Below are 20,767 nucleotides of genomic sequence, written 5' to 3' on the forward strand. Positions count from 1 at the left end.
GTAGAGCAAATGTATAGTACATCATATAATGAAAGTTGCACATTTGAGTATAATACATATTAGATATCTAGCTTGATATAATAAAGTTATATACACTTTAACCTACTGTATTCCGTACCTGGGTATGATCATTTGCTTCAGGGCCTTTAACTACCTTCCAGCTGGGCAAGGAGGTCCTACACCTTCCTCCCAAAGCATTATTAGCTATCACTGGGTACAGGATACTGGACTCCATAGACCACACATCTGATTCAGCATGGCAGTCAGTGTTCCTCTTGGAGTAGTGCCCAGAGATAACTAAAAGGATCAGAACACCATGGTCAGGCCCTGTACAAGCATGTAGTAAGAGGCAAACCCTTACCCACAGAGCTTGCAGTCTTATACGTTTATCATTTACATTCTCTTTCCTTTTAAAATATCTATGTCTGGGACTTCAAAGTAGATAACAGTACTCTGACTTTTTTTTTTTTTGCATTTAGTTGTTGTCAGGGACTCTTACAGACTAATGATAATGTTTTACAGTCAGTTTGGTTGCCTTCTATACCAGAACATGCAGGAAGTGCTCAAGGCCTCACATTAAAGGAAAAAAAAAAGATGTTTAGAAACAAAACTGTAATAAATTATTCCAGTCTATTTAGCAGGGTTTATTATCTGTAAATCCATCGTTTCAATAATCCACGCTAAATTATTTTTACAAATTGCTTTGTATTGCTCTGAGGGTAAGGGTAAAGTTATTTAATGATGTTTAGAAATGGCACATTTCAACATTTATGCAAAATGTCAGTAATGCTGCTTTTGTAAATGGAATTTAATTATGGTATGCAAAACCAGAGTATCCTTTAATCATACATTAGTGGTTCTTTCCACTTCCCCAGCTGGGTCCTGTCCCTTCCTGCAGCATTTCTAGCAGCTGTAATATGTATTTCACTGTGGAGTGTAATAAAGAAATGTAAACCTGAGCATTAGGACAGTTAGAGAATAAATGTTCATGACAGTAATTGCAACTTGCTCTTATAGAATTGTCAAACGCATATTAACTGCTCTCTTACTATGTAAAATTTGTCTATTTTGATCTTGCATCTTGTGTTTGTTTTCTGGGGCTTCTGAGCACTTGGTAAGAAGGTTTAGAATGATCTGTGGTCTGGAGACAAAGGAGCAAAGTTAATAGTGGAGTTGAAACAATCATCCAAAACCCAAATCACAGCACTGCATACCACAATAGTTCTTTAAGAAAACCAATATGAAATCTCATGCGTTATAAAATAGCCTGGAGATGCAGAATTTGCTTTTTCTGTTTTAGTAGTAGGCTTGTCACAATAGACAAATTATGTAAAAAGCAAACGACTCCAGTAGTATCAGATTTAGCCTGCCACACAGCGTTTGTGTATTCCAGATGTTGATGTGTCTTGTTTTTTTTTTCAGATGCAGTTTCCACATCTGCTTATTCATCCCCAGCTAAAAGTTTGGGAGACCCAGGAATAACGCCACTATCCCCATCACATATTGTGGTAAGAAATATAATGTACAACATGTTGACTATATATTGACATTATTTTCTCCTGCTTGTTCTACCTGTAAGGAATAACATTTCAGGCTGTAGTAATGGACTGGCTGCTACAAAAGGTGTCTTTTCCTGCTCTCTGAGTTTCATTTCTTCTGTTAATTGAAAATCTGTTCCCTTTGGAGTCTATGGCAAAGCTTCCATTTTAGTTCAAAGGGGCCAGGAATTGATATGTTTGCGTGCTGAGCTCATAGAAAGGTGCTTTCAGCTCTTTTATTATAAAGCACACAATAACTGGTAGATTGGAGGGTCAGAAAGGTGGAGTCTGTCCTCCTCTTTCTCGGTGACTTGCTGTCCGATCTTCAGTGTGATCCCTAAAATCCGAGTCCTTTATTGGAGTAGAAAGCTTCCCTGAAAAGTAGCATTTCATATACTTCCTCTGCATATTCAGGTCATGTCTACTTTAACATAGGATAAAAATATCATTCTACACGCAGAGAACAAAAACAGCTGACGTTTCCTCCAGGGAACATTCATTTTTATGAACTTCTAGAAACAAAAAAATGTTCCATCAAAGACGGATGTAACTCTCACACTCGTCTGTTCATTTTGTCAACGTACTCCGCTGCTGTGTACCTAAGTGCTGTGTATCTATAGTGCACACTGCATTTCTCATGATAGAAAAACCTGGAGCTCAGAACATGACTGCCAGTGCAGGAACCCTTTTCCTGGCTTCCCCTCGCTTTTCTCAAGGTCAGAACAGCTCAACCTCCCACTCCAAGGCCTTTCACATTTCTGCCTTCTTTCCTTTGAATTCTTCTTCATTTCCCACTGTTTTCACTTGCTCCAAGTCTCCTACAAGTTCCCTTTGCCTCTGTTCTTTGTACCTTCTTCCACACGGTTTCTTAGGTTTGGTTCACGGTATCTCTCTAGGTGCATGCGCACCTCTTTCCTTTGATCACGTTCATGGGAAATGGGTGGCAGTGGCTGAGGCACCCCCTCCCCGGTGGGAAGGTCCCCCAGATCTCATTGCAGTCCTCCCTCTACCTTGTCCTCCTAACAGATCCCTCCACCATTCACCGTTGCGACATCTAATGCAGTAAATGGCGTGCGGGCAGATAATTGTCAGTGACTACTGCCAGCTGTGGGAGACAGAGTTAGGGTTGTACGTTTAGCTCTTTATTTCCTGGCTTTTATTTTGCTGAATTTAATGTGCTGGAAGTGAATGAAAAACCAATTGGCCCCTTTAGTTCTGTTTAACCATTTTTTTTTTTTATTAGCGAATTATAAATAAAGCCATAATTCATTGAGCCGGTTGCCTTGCTTCATGCAGTCAGCTCTGCACATTAGGAAATGATGGTAAATTGCGAGGCTCACGGTACTCAAATGGGTAATGAATACATGAACACTGCATATGTGGCAACGTGTTTACTTTGACACTCAATGCAAGCTGTTTTGAAGTGTGAGGGAAGAAAATACATGGACAAAAAGGGGTCAGTTTGCAAAAATCATTTTAGATGACCAATTTGAGATCCCTCAGAGGGGGCTGGTGTTCAGAGACTGGGTGTGGAGAACTTTTTGACAGCCAGCCCCCTTCAAGGAGTCTGCAGTTGTACATCCAAAGCTGCTAGTTACTTTTAAAAATTCAGGACAAGAACTTCTGTGGCTGGTCACCTGCCAGGTTTTTTCATCTGAACAAAATACCCAAATGTCTCTTTCAGATTTTATAAAACCTTGGCCTATGTCTGTAAAGCATTGTGATATCCCTGCAGGAAGGCACTCAGAAGTGCAAAGTTTGTATGTGTATTATTCAGGCATTATTTGCAGCTGGGTAGTTGAGGCTGAGTGAAGCTTTGTACTTAACAGTGTCTTACCATGTATGTGGTGCGTGTCCCAATTCTTGGATAAATTGTGAAGCCCTTTGGTGAGCAGTGACGCCACAAAGTGAGTAAAAGAGTATCACGACCCTCACTTGCACTCTGTTCACCATTACATCTGTGCTGGGATTGACTGATGCTGGGATTGACTGAATCATCCCAACCCCTAAACAGCTTCACATACCAGCTGCCTTTTAAAAATTTAAAAACCCCCCAAAAACTGCCATGAAAATATTTCTTTCCTTTCCCAGTCAAAAGCTTGGGACCCAAGGCCTAGAATAGGTAAGATTCAGTCTCATGCCAGTAATAAGTTAAAGTCCTGCTATTTCATAATTTCACAGAGCTGGGAATGAGTGTTGTTTTGTGCATTCTTATAAGAAAAGTGACTCCAGGTTTTCAGGTCGGGTCCTCAGCACTTGCATCTTTCTACGTTTAACGTTGTTTTAAAAGGTTTTTGAGTGAGTTGTTAAACATTCTCAGTCCTCAGAGTCCTGTCAGATTGTAACTTGAATTAGTACCTATACAGTTTGAGGAAAATGCTAAGGCATTTCTAAACTGCATTATTGCTAAAATGCATTAAGATTTGGAGTGAGGTATGTAGTAAAAAGCTTTGTCATAATCTCTGGGGGCCAACCAATCATCTTGGTGTGCTGTGACCGCTAGGGTCCCTCAAGGCTCTGTCCTAGGGCCTATACTATTGAACATCTTCATCAATGATGTGGACATTGGTGTCAGAAGTGGACTGGCCAAGTTTGCCAATGACACCAAACTCCGGGGTAAAGCATCCACATCGGAGGACAGGAGATTGATCCAGGCAGGTCTTGACAGGTTCGTGAAATGTGTGGACGAGAACCTGCTGGTGTTCAACACTGAAAAATGCAAGGTTCTCCACGTTGGGAGGAAAAACCTGCAGCATGCTTATAGGCTCGGCAGTGCTACACTGGTTAGCACTACAGATGAAAGGGACTTGGGGGTCATGGCTGACCACAAGATGAACATGAGCCTTCAGTGTGATGCTGCAGCTAGTAAAGCAAGCAAAACTCTGGCTTGCATCCATAGATGCTTCTCAAGCAATCCAGGGACGTCATTCTCCCACTGTACTCGGCTTCGGTGAGGCTGCGGCTGGAGTACGGCATCCAGTTTTGGGCTCCACAATTCAAAAAGGATGTGGAGAAGCTTGAGAGGGTGCAGAGGAGAGCCACGTGCATGATCAGAGGTCAGGAAAACAGACCTTATGATGAGAGGCTGAGAGGAATGGGACTCTTCAGCCTGGAAAAGCACAGGCTCAGGGGTGATCTGGTGGCCACCTATAAATTTACCAGGGTGACCACCAGTATCTGGGGGAACATTTGTTCACCAGAGCGCCCCAAGGGATGACAAGATCGAACGGTCACAAACTCCGCTGCAACCAATTCAGGCTGGACATAAGAAAGAACTTAACTATCCAAGCCCCCGAGGTCTGGAACAGACTGCCGCCGGAGGCGGTTCAAGCACCTACCTTGAACGCCTTCAAGACACATTTGGATGCTTATCTTGATGGGATCCTATGATCCCTGCTGACTTCCTGCCCCTGGGGCAGGGCGCTGGACTCGATGATCCTCTGGGGTCCTTTCCAGCCCTAATGTCTATGAAATCTATGAAATTTACCCCTAGGTTTTGAATGGTGTTATCAATTATGCTAGTAGAAGAAGACAAGAAGGGCCATGCTGGGTCAGACAAATGGTTCACCTAGCCCAGTATTTGGTCTCCAAGACTGGCAGAAGTGGATGCTACAGGGGGAAAGCACTGAACTGGGTATCTCTAGAGTGATTGATCACCTATTCAGTACTCTCCCTAGTATCCACCATTTATTTAACCAGAGGAAACATCTCCGTATATTCAGTTAAATAGCCATTAATAAGTCTATCGTCTGTGAATGTATTCAGTCCCTTTTTGAACCTGGCTATGCTGTCTGCCTCCACTACATCCTGTGGCAATGAATTCTACAAGTTGAACTATGCGTTGCGTGAAAAAAGTACTTTCTCTTGTTAGTTTTAAATCTATCATCTATTAATTTCAGCAGGGGCGGTGGGGTGCTAATTCTGTGGGACATGTTGAACAACAGCTCCTGGTTCACTTGGTCCACACCCTTCACGATTTTATAGCATATCCCCCCTTAGCCTTCTTTCCAAACTTTAACTTCTCTTAGTAGGCAACTGGTTCAGGCCCTGGAATATTTTGCAGCTTGCCATTTGTTGCCCACACACACAGAAATAATGTTTTCAGGTATTACATTTATAAAGGATCAGTCACTAGCCATGCAGATCTCATTTGTTGCAGGAAAGGAATATGAAAGCAATTCCCCTTCATCTGGATGTGTGTACAAGACACCAGAACTGAACATTAATTTGCCTGTACATTGGATTTCCATGTCCATTAACCAAAAGAAGCGATAGATAGTCGAGAGTGAGTAGTTTCAGTCAGGAGCATGATTCTGGGGAGGTCTGATTTTCTGTAGGAGATGGCCGAATGCCATACTGCAGCAGTACCAAGCCACTGAAAGAGAAGGGAAATTCTCGTTCCTTCTCTGAACAGTGACTCAATCTGTTCTGCTCCTATTATCTTAACAGAAGGACCCTGATGCGAATGAGGCTGAGGAGCAATCATTTCTTGTTGTTGTGGCTATTGATTTTGGCACGACATCCAGCGGCTACGCCTACAGCTTCACCAAGGAGCCAGAATGCATTCATGTAATGAGGTAAGGGCTGCATTGCAGCATTTAGCTGAGGGACACTATATATAATCTGCAGTTGCTACACTTGATTTCAGCATGAGTTTGCAGTGGCTGGGTTTCTTTACAGCTGACACAGTCAAAACCCCCTTTCTACCGTAAATTTGTCTTTCGTGTCTTATCATATTTGAGTTGCTTTGATAATAAACATACGCAAGCTTTGCTGTGTGTTATTGCTGTTTGTGAAATACTGCAGATTAAATGAGGAATCTGCTCAGCGAGTATTCAGACACATGCAGAGAGCAGTGGTAATTACAGAGGCCCGGACTCTCATAGCTACAGTAATGCAAGGGGGAATACACAATTATAATAGACTTAATATGAGAATAATGGGGAAAAGAGATGGAAGAATAATGGTGATAACTAATAGGGATGTCCTCAAATCCCCAATGTGTCCCTCATATCCAAAGCAGTTGTTTCCCTGTACAATGTCAGGGATTTCCCAGTATCATGTGAGCCTGTGGTAATCCTGCGAAGCTAGCAGTTCATCTGGAACAGGACAAAGGAGTTAGACCTTTGCCATCTAATGCTGCATTCCTAAACTGAGTAATTTAGGCATCTAAAATGGTCAGAAATTTAAATTATACCCTCATTCAGTTGTGCACACAACATTTTTGTTCAGGTTTTTTTGTGCTGAGAAACTGATGATTCAGAACCAGAGAGCAGTTTTTGATTCTCTGTTGAAGCTTTTTACATTTGAATGTGCTAAAACCCCAGGTACTATAATGCTGGGGTGGGGTAGTGAAGCAAGCAGAGTCCAGAAATATGAAAATGCAGGTTGAACGCACGGCCTTAGTTCTGTCTCTGCCACGTGTGCAATGCCATGCGGTTCTTAGTTATGCAGGCGCATAGTATTTCTTAACCAAGAGACTGCAATATAATATTTCATGTTAAATTTGATACATCTAAATCTAATGACGGTACTAGAAGTATAAAGATTATGCTGATGGCTATGCAAAAGGAAAAGTGCACAGAAAAAGTGATTTTTTTTTTTTTTAAATTATTTCCTATAACCCAAAATTGACTTAATCTTAACTAAGACTACCGGGGAAAAATTAACTGCATTCTTGGGTAGAGATTAAACTATGGGAAATTTCAACCATAGAAATGACTGCATTGGGAAGTAAAGTGCTTGTGAAAAGCTTAACTTATAGGAGTAGCTCTTAGCACAATTGCTGTGATAGCATTAGGCAACTCTCTATTCATCCTTCTGTGTGGTTGAGAATTAGAGAAGAAAAGCCCAACTTGCCATTAGCCAAATGTGACGTACTGTAATTCTTCAAAGCAAAGAAACCAGCTGAATATAACTATTCAGATATCTACAGACAATGGCAGTTGCGCTGTCAACTTGTGTGGTCATCTTGTATAAAACTGCAAGGGATTTCAGAGTGGTCTGACACAAAGGGGTAACACTGGATAAAATATAAAGGGAAGGATATTGTGAGATTGCAATCAGCCAAATTACAGTTACAAAAGTATTATTGGAAAGTATATTGTGGGGACTTTGTGAGTTTAATAGCCCTGCTCCAAGTCTTTATTCCCCAACCATGAATGGTCCTACTAGAAATCCCACTGCACAATTCATAAAAAAGCTACCTTATGCCAGGAGCCAGAGGTAGTTAGATGCTGGGTAATGGAGGCATGCAGAATCAGGCTCATATGTAGCAGCTAGTCTCCAAATTCAGTTTTGACCATAAATTACTTTAACATGGGAAAATAAAAATAATTTAAATTTTAAACTAGGCATTTTGGATGAAGTAGTAGCAGGAAAAGGCAGCCCTGAGGCTGTACCTTAATGATCCGTAATTATGCCAAGTACAGTGCCATTCTTATAAGGTCTTGGCATGTTTAGTAATAGTTGTCACATACCATGGAGATTGTAGGTAGGATTTGGTATCTGGCTGTTTGGGCTCCAATTTTGACTAGCTTTATCATGGGTCCTGATTCTGCGGTTGGATTCATAACTTGTGCTTGTATAGAAACTAATTCAAAACATAGGGCTCCTTTCACATTTAAGAGGATGTTATGGCAAGGTTCAGAAATTAAAAAGTAGCTGCTGTACAACTCATGGAGAAGATGCTCCAGATCCTGAATATCACTTTGCCACCATTTGCTCAAGAATTATTTTATAATTATGGAAACATGGTAATATTCTTGCATCTGTTTGGACATTACGTAAGATGCTTCTGTGAGACGAGAAGCATGGCTTCTTTCTTTCTTTCTTTCCAGAAAGAGAGAATGTAAAAGTTTATCAAATGGAAAGGACAAAATGTGCAGCAAAAATCAATGTTGTGTCAGATTTCAAGCTTAGTATTGCATCATTTTCATATTAATATTGTAATATTAGCATTATAAGTTTAATAACAAGAATGCTTTAAAAATACTAACTGTGTTTTCAAGTATGAAGATGTGTTCAGGAAACACATAAAGCATGTTTCTGGCAATGAACACTGCCAAAGACTTCTTCTACTTGGATTGTGCTAATTATTACGGAGAATTATTTCACAATCTTGTTCCAACTGTAATGGAGTCATGCTTCCTTGAAGTTAAATGAAAATGAGTTGTAAATTTAAAAGTTTCAAAAGTTTGAGAGCCAGTAGCTCAGAGGGCATTAAGAAGTTCAAATATTTATATAGTTAGGGTTACATGCAAGATAATTTACAAATATTTAAGCAAAGGAAATGTCACTTCCAACTGGACCATTCTTGAGTGTGTTTACATAAAAATGAAACGTGCCAGTGAGACGTTGTCTGTCTTCTTTGCTAAGAATTTTTTGCCCCTTTCCTGTTAAACATTGATCCTTTTCAGACATTTGGATTTCTGGCTAACTTTTGACAAAGCTGCTTTTCTGCAAAATGATTCAAAGTAGTTTATTCTGACTTTAAGTTAATGAGCCCTACTCTTGTGCTGGGGTTGCACACAAGACTTCAGTGATATAGACTGGCCTGTTGAATCATCAGTGCTATGGCTGTATGCATGGAAAATGTAATTTAGAGGCAAACCAGATTTTTTTTACTGTACCTGTTTGTTTACTACGAAGCCCAGAATTTATTAACCAAGAGATGTTTTTTGGCACTTAAAATGCTCTAAGCATGTGCTTAACTTTATGAATGGTTCTGCTGAATTCAGTGGGACTAAGCCATATGTTTGGAGCTGAGTATGTGCTTAAGTGCTTCTCTAAATCAGTGACAACTGTCATTTACTTTGATTTCACTGTTTTAGTTCCAGTTTTATCCATTATAGTAGTTCATGCTTTTGAACCCATTGGTGTCTCTGTAACAATATATGTAAGTTCCTCATTGCATTTTCACAATCAAATGAACTCCACTTCCTGAAAATATTTAAACTCCAATATATATGTGAGCATCCTGTTCATGGTGGTAGGGATGCTTTAAGAAGCAAAGAAATGTTGGGACCATTAGGGAATGCAGTGCCATACCACAGAGCTAGTTAGTAGTTTCTCCATTCAGGGCAAACCTGATGTATTCAAACCACTCTTCAAACCTCCTGGGGATTTGCAGTTATTTACATGAGGTTGTAAATGTTTAGGCTGCTAGTTAAACAAGCAGAGGATTTTGCAGAGGCTCATACAAAAATGCCCTGAAATATGTGTACAGTTCTGAAACATAGTAGAGGCATGTTCTCCCATAGCTGGAGCTTCCATCAGCATCTGTAAATTCCCACCTGCAGGAGGAGGGGAAAATGCTTTCTTGCCTTGAAGTGTTTATGTAGGCAGCAACATGAAGGGATGAATATAGCAGATGCTAGTACACCTGGGCTCCCAGGGGAGTTGGCACTCGGGTTCCTGATGTGTGCTAAAGACCGCACTGCCGTGCTTTCATCGTTGTGGTTACTCCTGCTAGCTAGATCAAGCTAGTGCAGGTCTGCTGGCACATCCTATGCTCGCCTTTCCTCTTGCTTTTCACAACGTGCTGCTGTCACTGCAGTTTCTGACATGCTTTCCTTTTCTTCTTCTCTCTTCTCTTCCTCTTAAAGTCTTCCAACTGCGTTAGGTGACCCCATGGCCTCTGTGTCTTGGAGAGAAAAGGCAGTCCCATTACCCCATGGGCCCCTGTTCTCCCTCTTCACACCAGGCCCCCATCCTGCCCCTTTGTCTGTTGCTGTCACTCATCATGTAGAGCAGAGGTCGAACATACAGCCCATGTACTGGATCCAGCCCATGGGTCTTGGACCAACCCTGCATACTGCAGGTGATGTGTGGAGCTGGTCTGGCACATGAGCTGAACCTCATGCCATGTGCTATGCATGGCATCGGGTCGGTTCAGGGCACATGCTGCATGTGGCACCTGTGCTAACCAACCTTGTGTGCTGACTCCAGGGCTAGTCTGGATTGGACCATGGTGGAGCCAGCGCATGGGCAGTGCAAGCCCTGGAGAGGGGCCAGCATGGGGGGCATGCCGCAAGCAGTGCTGTGCCAGAACAGCCCTGCATGCTGGCTGTGGCACAAACCAATCCAGCCCAGAGGCCCTCAACTGGCCTGTGGGTCTGAATTGAGTTTGACCCCCCTGACTCTATTTTAATCAGTTGAATTACACCAGTTTATATAAGCTTAAGCAGAGGTGTCAAAGTTGCCTAGGGCCCCCGGCCAGATCCAGATCACGGGACTCCTTGCAAGCTGGATCCAGCTTTGGACATCAGGACTGCTACAGTGTCACTGCAGCAGCAGCAAGGTGTTTAGCCACGGTAGTGAAGGATCTAGGGGAGCAAGTACAAGAGCAGGAGCGTCGAGCCGGGCTTGCCATTGATGGCAATGCCCATCAGGGCCAAAGGGCCCTGGATTCTGCAGCAGGCAACATCCCACAACTTGTGGCGCCCACTGATGGCTCAGCAGGCTGGATAGAGAAGCTCCATGGGCCACACGTTTGATACTCTTGAGCTAAAGATCCAGCCCCTGATGCCTAAATTAAAGTGACATAGCTGCAATGAGCTTGTGTGTGCTTGGGTCCCGATCTGCTCTCGTAGCTCCTGTGGCACCAAGGGGCGTTCCATGTGCACAGGTGGAATAATACTGCCTTGCACTTACATGAGATGTTTTATTCGTAGATCTCCAACCATGCTATATAGAAAGGGGGTATTATTACCTTTGTTTTGCAGGTAGGATGACTTAAGGGAAAAGAAGAATAAATTACAGGCCCCAAGAGTTTGAAATCCTGTCCCCATGGAAGTTGCTGACAAACTCCTCATTGCCTGCACTGAAACTAGGATTTCACTTAGCAGTTAAGAGTAAAATACAAGTAGCCTGACTCAGTCTGCTAGACTAGGGTACTCAACCTTTTTTTGCCTGGTCGGCTGACTAGGCAATTCCCGGTCCAGCTGCGGGCTGGATCCAGCTGGTGGCCCCAATCCGGTGCCCAGGGCAGATGTAGTGGGAACCCATCCAACTACATGGAGGGGGACAGGAGCAGCCTGGACCCAATTCAGCCGTGCAAGGGGAGGGGGTGTGACCCAGCTGCAGTCTGGCTTTTCAGGAAGAGGCGGAATGGGAATTTGGCAGCAGGAGAGGGTGGCTGTACTAATGGCCACTTCTCCCCCATCACCACATTTCCCAGCCCATAAGGAGCCCCACAGGCCAGATGCCATGCCTCCGTAGGCTGCATTTGGCCCATGGGCTAGAGGCTGGGCACCCCTGTGCTAGATCATGGGTTGGCAATCTATGGCCCAAGGGCCAGATTTGGCTTGCGGAGGCATTGGATCTGTGGAACCAGGGGGGCTTTAGTGCTGGGGGGCTTTGCCTGTGCTGTGGCCAAGCGGTGGGCAGCTTCGCTGGTGCTGTGCTGGGGAGAAACGGAGGCAGCGGGTAGGTCTCAGCCGCAGCCCATCGGAGACCCAAGCTGTGGCATTGTGATCTGCTGCCAGGAAATGTTAACAACTGCTGCAGTAGACAACAGCTTCCTCTCCAAAGAATAGCTGCTTCTCACTAGAGATATAGGCGGAAATTTCCAAAGGAGCTACTAGAAATTGAGCATCTAAACCCCCTAGGTAGTTTTGAAAGCTTCAGCAGTAATATTGACCACCAGTCTGTTGTGTTGCCAGATTAGGTGCAGCTTAAATGTATATATTTCAGAAAGAGCCATCATACACCTGGCTGGAGCGAAAAATAAGCAGGTGTTGTCATTATCCTGCTTTGCCATTATCCTCAGTTCAGAGTCTCTGTTAACAGAACGTCCCACAAATGAGTCAGAATGAATCATTAAGGATTCCTGATCAAAATGATGTCATTCCCCTCTCACTGAATTTGCAGCTGGTGTTTGGGACTTAACATTTTGGTTGAATAAGCACTGTTTTCTGTTCGTCTGCTACACAGTGCACTACCTGCTCTGTTCCCAGGGGCATGGAGTTGAATACCCACCATAACCTCTGCTCAAAGGTTTTGAAGTTAGCCAGATAAACCCCAGGTGGCAAATCAGAAATGATAAATGAAAAATCAGAGTAGCTGCATTAAGATTTGCTGTCATTCATTGTTTTCCAGTGCCAGAGCTGATCAGCAGAGTGGCAGGTCAAACGGGTTGAGCAGTCTTCCTTAACAGATGCGGACAGAAAGTCTTCCATTGCCCCATGTAACTCTTTCTTTCAAAACTGAGGGTGTCCCTTGAACATCGTAGTATACTGACATGCATTTGATGTTTCTCTGTGTGTAATGATGCTGGTTTTGCCTGTACTGCTTAGAACATGATACTTCAACAGGAAATGGTCTGCATGGTGCATTTTTTTTAATGGTAGCTATCAAAATATTAAGTTATTTACCCAAGGACAGTACTGTAATTGGTAAAAAAAATATATATATATATTTATATCACAGGTAAAAACAAAGCAGCGTGCGCACACGCATATATGTTATATCTTGAAAGATGCATAGTCCAGTCATGGAGCTTACTTTCTGAAGAGATTTTGAGCATGAGACTCCTAAAATACAGTTCTCTTAGTGGCATTTCCATTGCAAAATTGTTGGCACTCAGTTTCCCACCAAATGGTTGAACTTTTCTGTTATGGGAGAGGGACAGCTCTAAGTGTGATGCAACTCTTTTTGTTGTTGGTGTGTCATCCCCCCCCGGATCTCTGCCTCATTCATTGCAGAAGAAAGACACTGCTTGCATAGATAGGGATTAATTCAGTCTTTCTATTTATCCTTATTATGTAGTGTGTTTACCCAGCACCATCCAAATCTTCACTGACTAGAAAATTATGAATTTCCTAAAGGGTTAGTCTGTGGCCCACAGTATCTGAATGTCTCCCAGATCTTTATGAATTGATCTTGACAAGCACCATTTGAAGAAGGGTGCTTCCCCCTTTTTTAATTAATGGGGAAGCTTAGGAAGCTAGAGATGAAGGCTAACATTGCATACACTAACACTGAGTGCCTGATTTGAAATGTATGATTTTTTTCAGGGTCCTTATTATCCACTTTGAGCCAGACTTCATACCAGCTATTAGTCATCTAAGTGGACACATCCACATAAGGGCAATTCCTTTCCATCCTGTTCAAGTTCTGGAAATCCATCAAGGCTTCTAGTTTTCTAACATACCATCTCACCTTTAAGTCACCAAAAACAGCAAGGAGGTGGTAATCCACTTACATTTTGTACTAAATGCTTTTCAGGGACTTGAGCAGGTGGAATGGAATTGCACTCAGGCACCTAAGTCCCTTTCACACTTAATAGGTGGAGTTGAATCTGGCCCTGCGTGTTTGAAGCACAGTTCCCACCCACTTCAGTTGTGGCTATTGAGCATTTCTCCAGGTCTGCCCCCAGACTCTCAAGCCTTATGCCCCAAAACTGAGGAATACTCAATTAGTAATCAGCTGTTAAAACTTTATTTTAACTGACCAGTGCGGCATCACAAAGAACTCTGTGGCAGAGGAAAGGGTAACATCCACATTTCTGTGTGGGGGTTCAATTTTTCTGGATGGGATCTTTTCCAGGAAAAAAATCATATAACAACCTTGCATGTCATCATGTAATTGTTACAAGAGGCTGATTTAAGACTAACAACACCTTTGACGGTTCCTAATTTTTGAATGTGTGGCATTCATTTTTAAACGTAAGGTTTCTTTTGGTTTAGTTTAGTCGGGGGGGTTGTACTCAGTTGATATATTCCATTTGGTTGTCTTTCTGTTTATTTGTTCATCTTATTGACTTCCAATATTTGACAGGTAATACTGTCCTCTAATTTCTCCTGGGTGACTTGGATTATCAGAGCTATATACTTACCAGGAGAATCCTTTCCTTTTTCATGTCCTTGTGACAAGGTATTTAGCAGAATTTGCAGATTTGCTGGGATCCGATGGGCTGTGCCGTAAGCACTTCTACTATGGCCTCAAACTTCAACCTTTGGGCTGTCAACCGTGCAGCTTGGCACCTGCACCACCCTAGTTGCCACCAAGAGAACAATATAACCATTCACAAAATATTCCTGAATTCATGTGAAGACTGTTAAGAGTTACCTAAAACCAACTGTGACAACTCTGCTTTCTTGGCTGTGAATAAAGACTCACTTTGTACCTAAACAGGAATCAACTTCAGGTGTCCAGAAGTGAACTCACTGCATGTGTAACTATTGCACAATCCAGTTTTCTTCCATAATGCACTAATGAGCATGCCATTACAAATGTTAGTATCACTGGTTTGAAGCTGGTTCACCTATTTCATAGGCGATGGGAAGGTGGAGACCCAGGTGTATCCAATCAGAAGACTCCAACTACTATCCTCTTAACACCTGAAAGAAAGTTTCATAGCTTTGGTTACGCAGCACGAGATTTCTACCATGACTTGGATCCCAATGAATCAAAGCATTGGTTGTACTTTGAAAAGTTTAAGATGAAGCTACATACCACTGGTGTAAGTAACAACTGGACTCTGCCTGGTAGTTTTCTTTTTGTGCTTAAAACCATCTTTCGGTGGGCCTTTAAAGGTTTTATTAAAATGTGTGACAGCATAAGTATTTGCAGTTGTAAAATAAATAAGCAACTTGTAAGTGATGTGCAACTTGTAACTTAATTTCTTCTGCTTTATTTTGCCCACCCTTGCCAACAAGAAACATTCTTCTGTATTTTGATGAAAGTTGCTCTAGATGGGTTTGCTCCATTTGTCTTTCCTGAAGTATCTTGTGTGGTCCATTTACATTAGATTAAATGCACCCCATGCAGGGCCTATATGCCACCTGAACCTAAGAGCTACATAAACCTAATGCTGACCTCTTCTTGGGAATGTATTCTCTCTTAATTCTTTGGGATATGTTATAAAAGAAAATCACATTACTGTTTATCTTTAACTTAATCATTCTAGATTTCTTGGGGCTTAGTTGGTACTTTTTGTACTGGGGCATTTTGCAGCTTTATAATTTGATACAAAGCCAAAATATATATTTTTCACTTCTGAGCTAAATAGAAAGCACGGATCTCATTTTTTGTATGCACAGTTTCTTGGCACAGTCAGTTGCAGGTCCTGGTTATGCATATTGGATACTTAAACATCCACATGGCAGCTCTTCATTAGCAGGACTGATAGGTGCAAAGATTATACTTTTAGTAAACAGCAAAATGTCCTGAGTGGGAAATCTCAGTGATTGGATAGACTCTTTCCAAAACTGTATGTGGCAGGTTTAAGCTGGTGAGTCTCAGTAAGGAAGAATTTCTTTCTCTTGAGTGACAGGAAATTAACATTTACCTCTTCCTTTTAATAACTTTTCATTATTTTCTTCCATGTAGAATCTCACCATGGAAACAGACCTGACAGCTGCAAATGGCAAAAAAGTCAAGGCACTTGAAATATTTGCTTACGCCCTGCAGTTCTTTAAGGAACAGGCTTTAAAGGTAAAGAAAACACTGCCTTATCCAGCTTTCTATATTTATACCTAGTGCAAAGGCAGGCCTCGTAGTTTTAACCTTGCCAAGCTTCTGCTCCATTTGATATTTGATGTTGACAAAGAAAGACAGGTCTAGAAACTCCAGGAAGGCGGTGGGTGGGTCCAGGGTAGCCTTAAGTGATTTTCTTTCTTACACTGGGCACAAGCTGATGTTTTAGCAGATATATTACTGGGAAACTGTATCTGAATGTTCTTATTCTTCAGCCCATCTCTTCTTGGTCAATCTCTTTCCATTTGGAGTTTGCTCAAGTAAAGAGTGGCTGAAAATGTAACAACCAAAACTCAGTATTTGGCTATTTCTTTGTGAAGCAATCCAGGAGTAATATCTGAGAGATACTTCTAGCCATCATCCCTATGATTATGCTGCTGCTGGGGCATTGTATGTTCTGTGCCCATTTAAAGGTTTTCCTGTGTTGAGGGGATGGTAGTCTAACCTTTGACGGCCAACTTTTGGTCATCTCTGCTCATGCAGAGCTTCCACTGATTGCAGTTAGTAAGAGGAAGGGAGTCCAGTGAGCCACGTTTGTTCCTCAATTATAAAATTTCAAAGCTGGTCCTGACTGAAATAATATTGGGGGATGTTAAACATACAGCTAATTAACCTCTGAATAAATTAGCTTGGGAACTGGAAACAGTGTATGTGCTTTAGCACTGCTCTGCACTGATCCTAATTTGCTTGAGTTCAAATGGAGAGTTATGCTAATGATCTATATTGCTTCCAGGGCCAAACTAACTCTAAAACAACCTCTGCTCACTCCTGCGTTGTAGACAGCCCATTAGATTCACACAGCTAAACATCTGTGCAGATAACACACAAGGAACATTTAGGGCCTATTAGGGATGGCTTGGTCATATATTGGCTTTTCACAGGAACGAACTTCACCCTGTTGTGAGCAGGAAGCGGATGTTATTGTTGCCCTTAAGCTTAATGTTTGTTTATAAAAATCTAACAAGCATTGGGGAAGATATCCACTAACTGCAACCTCCGTTGGGGGTTGTATTCAAACAATACTGTGGTGTCTTTCATCTATTGCCCTACTGCCACATCAAATATAAGTTCTCCCGGGTTTTCTCTTCACTTTTTTAATAATGTGGTTGATGAAAGGAAAGAGAGGAAAGCTGCATGATTTCTTTGCACTAAAGAAAATGAAATTCCTAATCTGAGCATTGGAAGTTAAAGAAAATAGAATTATGTGGGCCCCTTAACACATTCCTAAGCCTGCAATATTTCATGCTTCCTGTAGGCTAGGAACAGGTAGTCAGAAAGCTCAAGGCTGAATCAACTCAGTCTTTGCAGGTTAGTCTAAACTGCAGAGATTAAATTGAAACAGAAGTGAATAGACATTTGCCTTTGATTCAGGAAATGCAGCTACATGCATGCAGTGGCTCAGACCAGGAGCTGGGAGCGCTACAACACAGCTCTCTGGCTGTGTGTTCACTTCCTCTTCCTACTGTCTCCACGGTCGCTAGGATTTGCAGTCCAGAATTACAGCAGCAGGACTCTGCAACTTGTAAGTGATACATGTGGATTTGTAGTCCACAGTTGCAGCCAGCAGTAAGTTTGAGTCAAGGAAAGGGTGTTTAACCCCCCTCCCTGTCCCCAACCAGAGTTTGCCTATGGGGAGGCAGTCCCCCCCGTAAACTGGGCTGCATTCCCAGTTAGGCTTGCCCTGCCCCCCCCATCAGCCAGCCCTCACTGCTCCAGCTAGGGATCAGAGGGGCAGGGCCAGCCCTGCTCTCCGGATGCTAGGGAACTATGATTTAACTTGAACCAGGAAGGGGTCTGGGACAGATGTTTCATAAACCTGTATGACCCAAATCAGTTAAGTCTGATACTACATTCAGCCAGGTTTATCTTAAACCAGTTGTAGCCATTTTGAAACTGGTTTATGTGCACTGAACTTCTGTTACAGGTTTAAAGCAGTTTCTGATCACTTAAACTGGTTTATGTTTAATGTCTGTCCCAGCTGTAAGGTGCATCCTAGGCCACAGGCAGGAACAGCACAGCATTTGCCAGAGTTAAATCAAAAAGCACGAGGTTGAATTGATTCAGTCTTTTTGCAAGTTAGTCTAAAATGCAGAGATTAAGCTGAGAAACAACTGAACAGACATTCACTTGATTCAGGAAATGCAGCCACCTGCCTACAGTGGCTCAGGCCAGAAGCCAGGGGGCACTAGAGCATGGCTCTCTGGCTCACAGCCAGCATGGGCTGTGTGTTCACTTTCTTTTCCTGCTGTCCCCGAGGTCTCTGGGACTTGCAGTCCAGAGTGACAGCAGCTGAACTCTGCAGGGTTTCTCATCATTTCCTGTTCCTGTTCCCAGGTGCCTCTTGGATTTGTAATCCAGTCGCAGCCAGCAGGAAGTTTTTAGCATGGCTGGGCAGCTCTGTACTTAGGGGAAGAGAAGTTTAACCCCTCTTCATGGCCCCAGATCCCAGCTGAGGTTTGCCTGGGGGGAGGGCAATTCCTGCTCCCCGCCCCTCCCCAACCCTTGCCTGCTGGAGCAGACAGCACAGCTCAGCCCAGGGCTGGAAAACATGCTGGGATGCTGAGGGACTGTGTTTAACCTGAACCAGGAAAGAGTTTGGTACAGAAGTTTCAGAAACTGGTTTGACCCAAATCAGTTAAGACTGATACTACTTTCAACCAGGTTTATCTTAACCCAGTTTCAGCCATTTTGAAGCTGGTTTATGTGCACTGAACTTCTGTTCTGTTCCAAGTTTAAACCAGTTTGTGATAACTTGAACCAGTTTGTGTAACTTCTATCCCTAGCCAATATGCATTAATACAACTTCAGTGAAACTAAGGAAGAATTTGTTCCTTGAGCTTCCTTACTAGAAATCTGACCCCATGTCTTTAAGTGGGGTTAATTTATTCTCTTTTGATTATCACCTCCTTACAGCTGCAACAACAACAACAAAAACCAGCCTATCACTACGCTTTCAGATCTTTGTACCTGGGGGGAATTTATGCTTTGCTTAGGCTTCAGAGTGGAATGTTAATGAGACAGGGCCATAACAAAGCACAATTTGAGGAAATCCTAAGGCAAATGTACATATTATGGGAGAATGCTGAACAGTGGCAAATACTGTTTTTAGCATTCCCTGTTTTAGGCTAGATCCTCAATTGTTGTTAGTATGCAGAGTGCTGCAATTCTGTGTGTGTGTGTGTTCAATAATTAAATGATCAGTAAAGAAGTACTGCTACCTTTAGTCTATAATAGTCGACCAAAGTGCCCTTGCGGGAGCATGCTCTGTTTTGGCCACAAGCTTTTAATTGCAGTATAGCTAAGCAAACATAACCCTGTGGCACTTGCATGCAGAAAAATGTTTTCCATTCTAAAGGAGGCTGTTGTTCACCTCTCTGAACCCTCTCCCTGTTTGAATGGAGATTTAAAATAGGACATATGGTAATAGCATTTTACTTGGAATCTTTCCTAAAATGTATCACAAATATTACCTAATTTGCAAATTCAATACAGACTTTTCTTTAAAAAAAGAAAAAGCGGAGAGCTAAACTCCTAATGACTGCTTGCTCAAAGCAAACATTTTTCAAGCAATGAACAGTCAAGTGTTTTCAGATTTTTAGGAAGAAGTACTTGCAGTTAACGTGGAGGTTTTAGAAAGCCTCCACGTTAGGTTTTTAAAGGTTTGATTTAAAGAGGAGTGACACAAAGCAGCCATTGAGAAACAGCTTATAAACTGCAGTGTTTGTCAATGATGCAGGAAATATTTATATATATATACTAATTGGGGTCAAAGTGTGAATTCTTTAAACTAGCAACAGATCCCAGACTTCAAGTACTGTGAACATGCTCTTATGCTCAGCAGAGCATGAGCTTTGCATTGGAAAAGGAACTGTTCCTATTCCACGTTAAGAAACAGCCCCAGAGTTTTTCTGAAGGCCTCCTTGAGAAGGTGTTCAGTAACCCTTAGTCCTGGCACACTGAGCAGTGATTTAACTGTTCTGACTTGCAGCACAGACATAACATTTAAAAATTAGGAAAAGAGGAAGTTATTTTTAGTGGAGCCAGCAGAAAACAATGTGCCCTTGTCAAATGGCTGGTGTCAGTTTAACATCCATCTTTTATGTTTTCCTTTTGGTTTAGGAGCTCAGTGATCAAGCAGGCTCAGAGTTTGAAAACTCTGAAGTAAGATGGGTCATTACTGTGCCTGCTATATGGAAGCAGCCTGCAAAGCAGTTTATGAGGCAAGCTGCATACAAGGTAAGTCTGGAGGATGAGAAATGCTCCCTGTCAGTCCTTACAAATTATGCTAATCTTGTTCTGCTACCATTAGCCAAGGAATATATTCTGTTTTGCAAACAAGCCAGGGAAAAATTATTTGGATTGGCTTAAAACACTGAAGAGTGGTCTGTGTACATGCAGCTTGTGTCAAAACAGGCATGTTCACCCTACTAGACGCCTTATCTGTCCATATTTTTTTATAATGTTCATCTCTGGCATCTTAAACTGAATAGAATAAGAAAAAAGAAAGCAGAAATACTTCTCCTGTGTCTGTTTTCCAACAGTAGAAATGATTATGAGTCAGGCAGCATGGTTATAAAAATAAATTAAAAACTAATTTAATGAGAGACAGATTATATGCATTAAAAAAAACCAGCCTGAAATCGTGTGAATATACACACAATGTACTGAGCTTGTATCTGTCCTTTGTTTTAGACCTGCTGTATGTCTTTGATGTTTGATGTACACTACCGTTCTTTTCACTGGGATGT

General features: G+C 42.2%; 1 protein-coding gene across 2 annotated transcripts in view; it reads left to right on the top strand.

The window, feature by feature from the left end:
- Positions 1-20,767, top strand: part of HSPA12A (heat shock protein family A (Hsp70) member 12A) — an 81,558-nt gene that overhangs the window by 22,929 nt on the left and 37,862 nt on the right. For both annotated transcript variants that reach the window (XM_090057820.1, XM_090057821.1), the window contains exons 2-6: positions 1,423-1,508; positions 5,988-6,115; positions 14,817-15,003; positions 15,873-15,977; positions 20,139-20,255. In XM_090057820.1, coding sequence (XP_089913946.1) covers positions 1,423-1,508; positions 5,988-6,115; positions 14,817-15,003; positions 15,873-15,977; positions 20,139-20,255 — 623 coding nt within the window. The remainder of the gene's footprint in view (positions 1-1,422; positions 1,509-5,987; positions 6,116-14,816; positions 15,004-15,872; positions 15,978-20,138; positions 20,256-20,767) is intronic.

This window comes from Crocodylus siamensis, chromosome 7, assembly GCF_052110815.1.
Source record: "Crocodylus siamensis isolate JL-2025a chromosome 7, ASM5211081v1, whole genome shotgun sequence".
Classification (NCBI taxonomy): domain Eukaryota; kingdom Metazoa; phylum Chordata; order Crocodylia; family Crocodylidae; genus Crocodylus; species Crocodylus siamensis.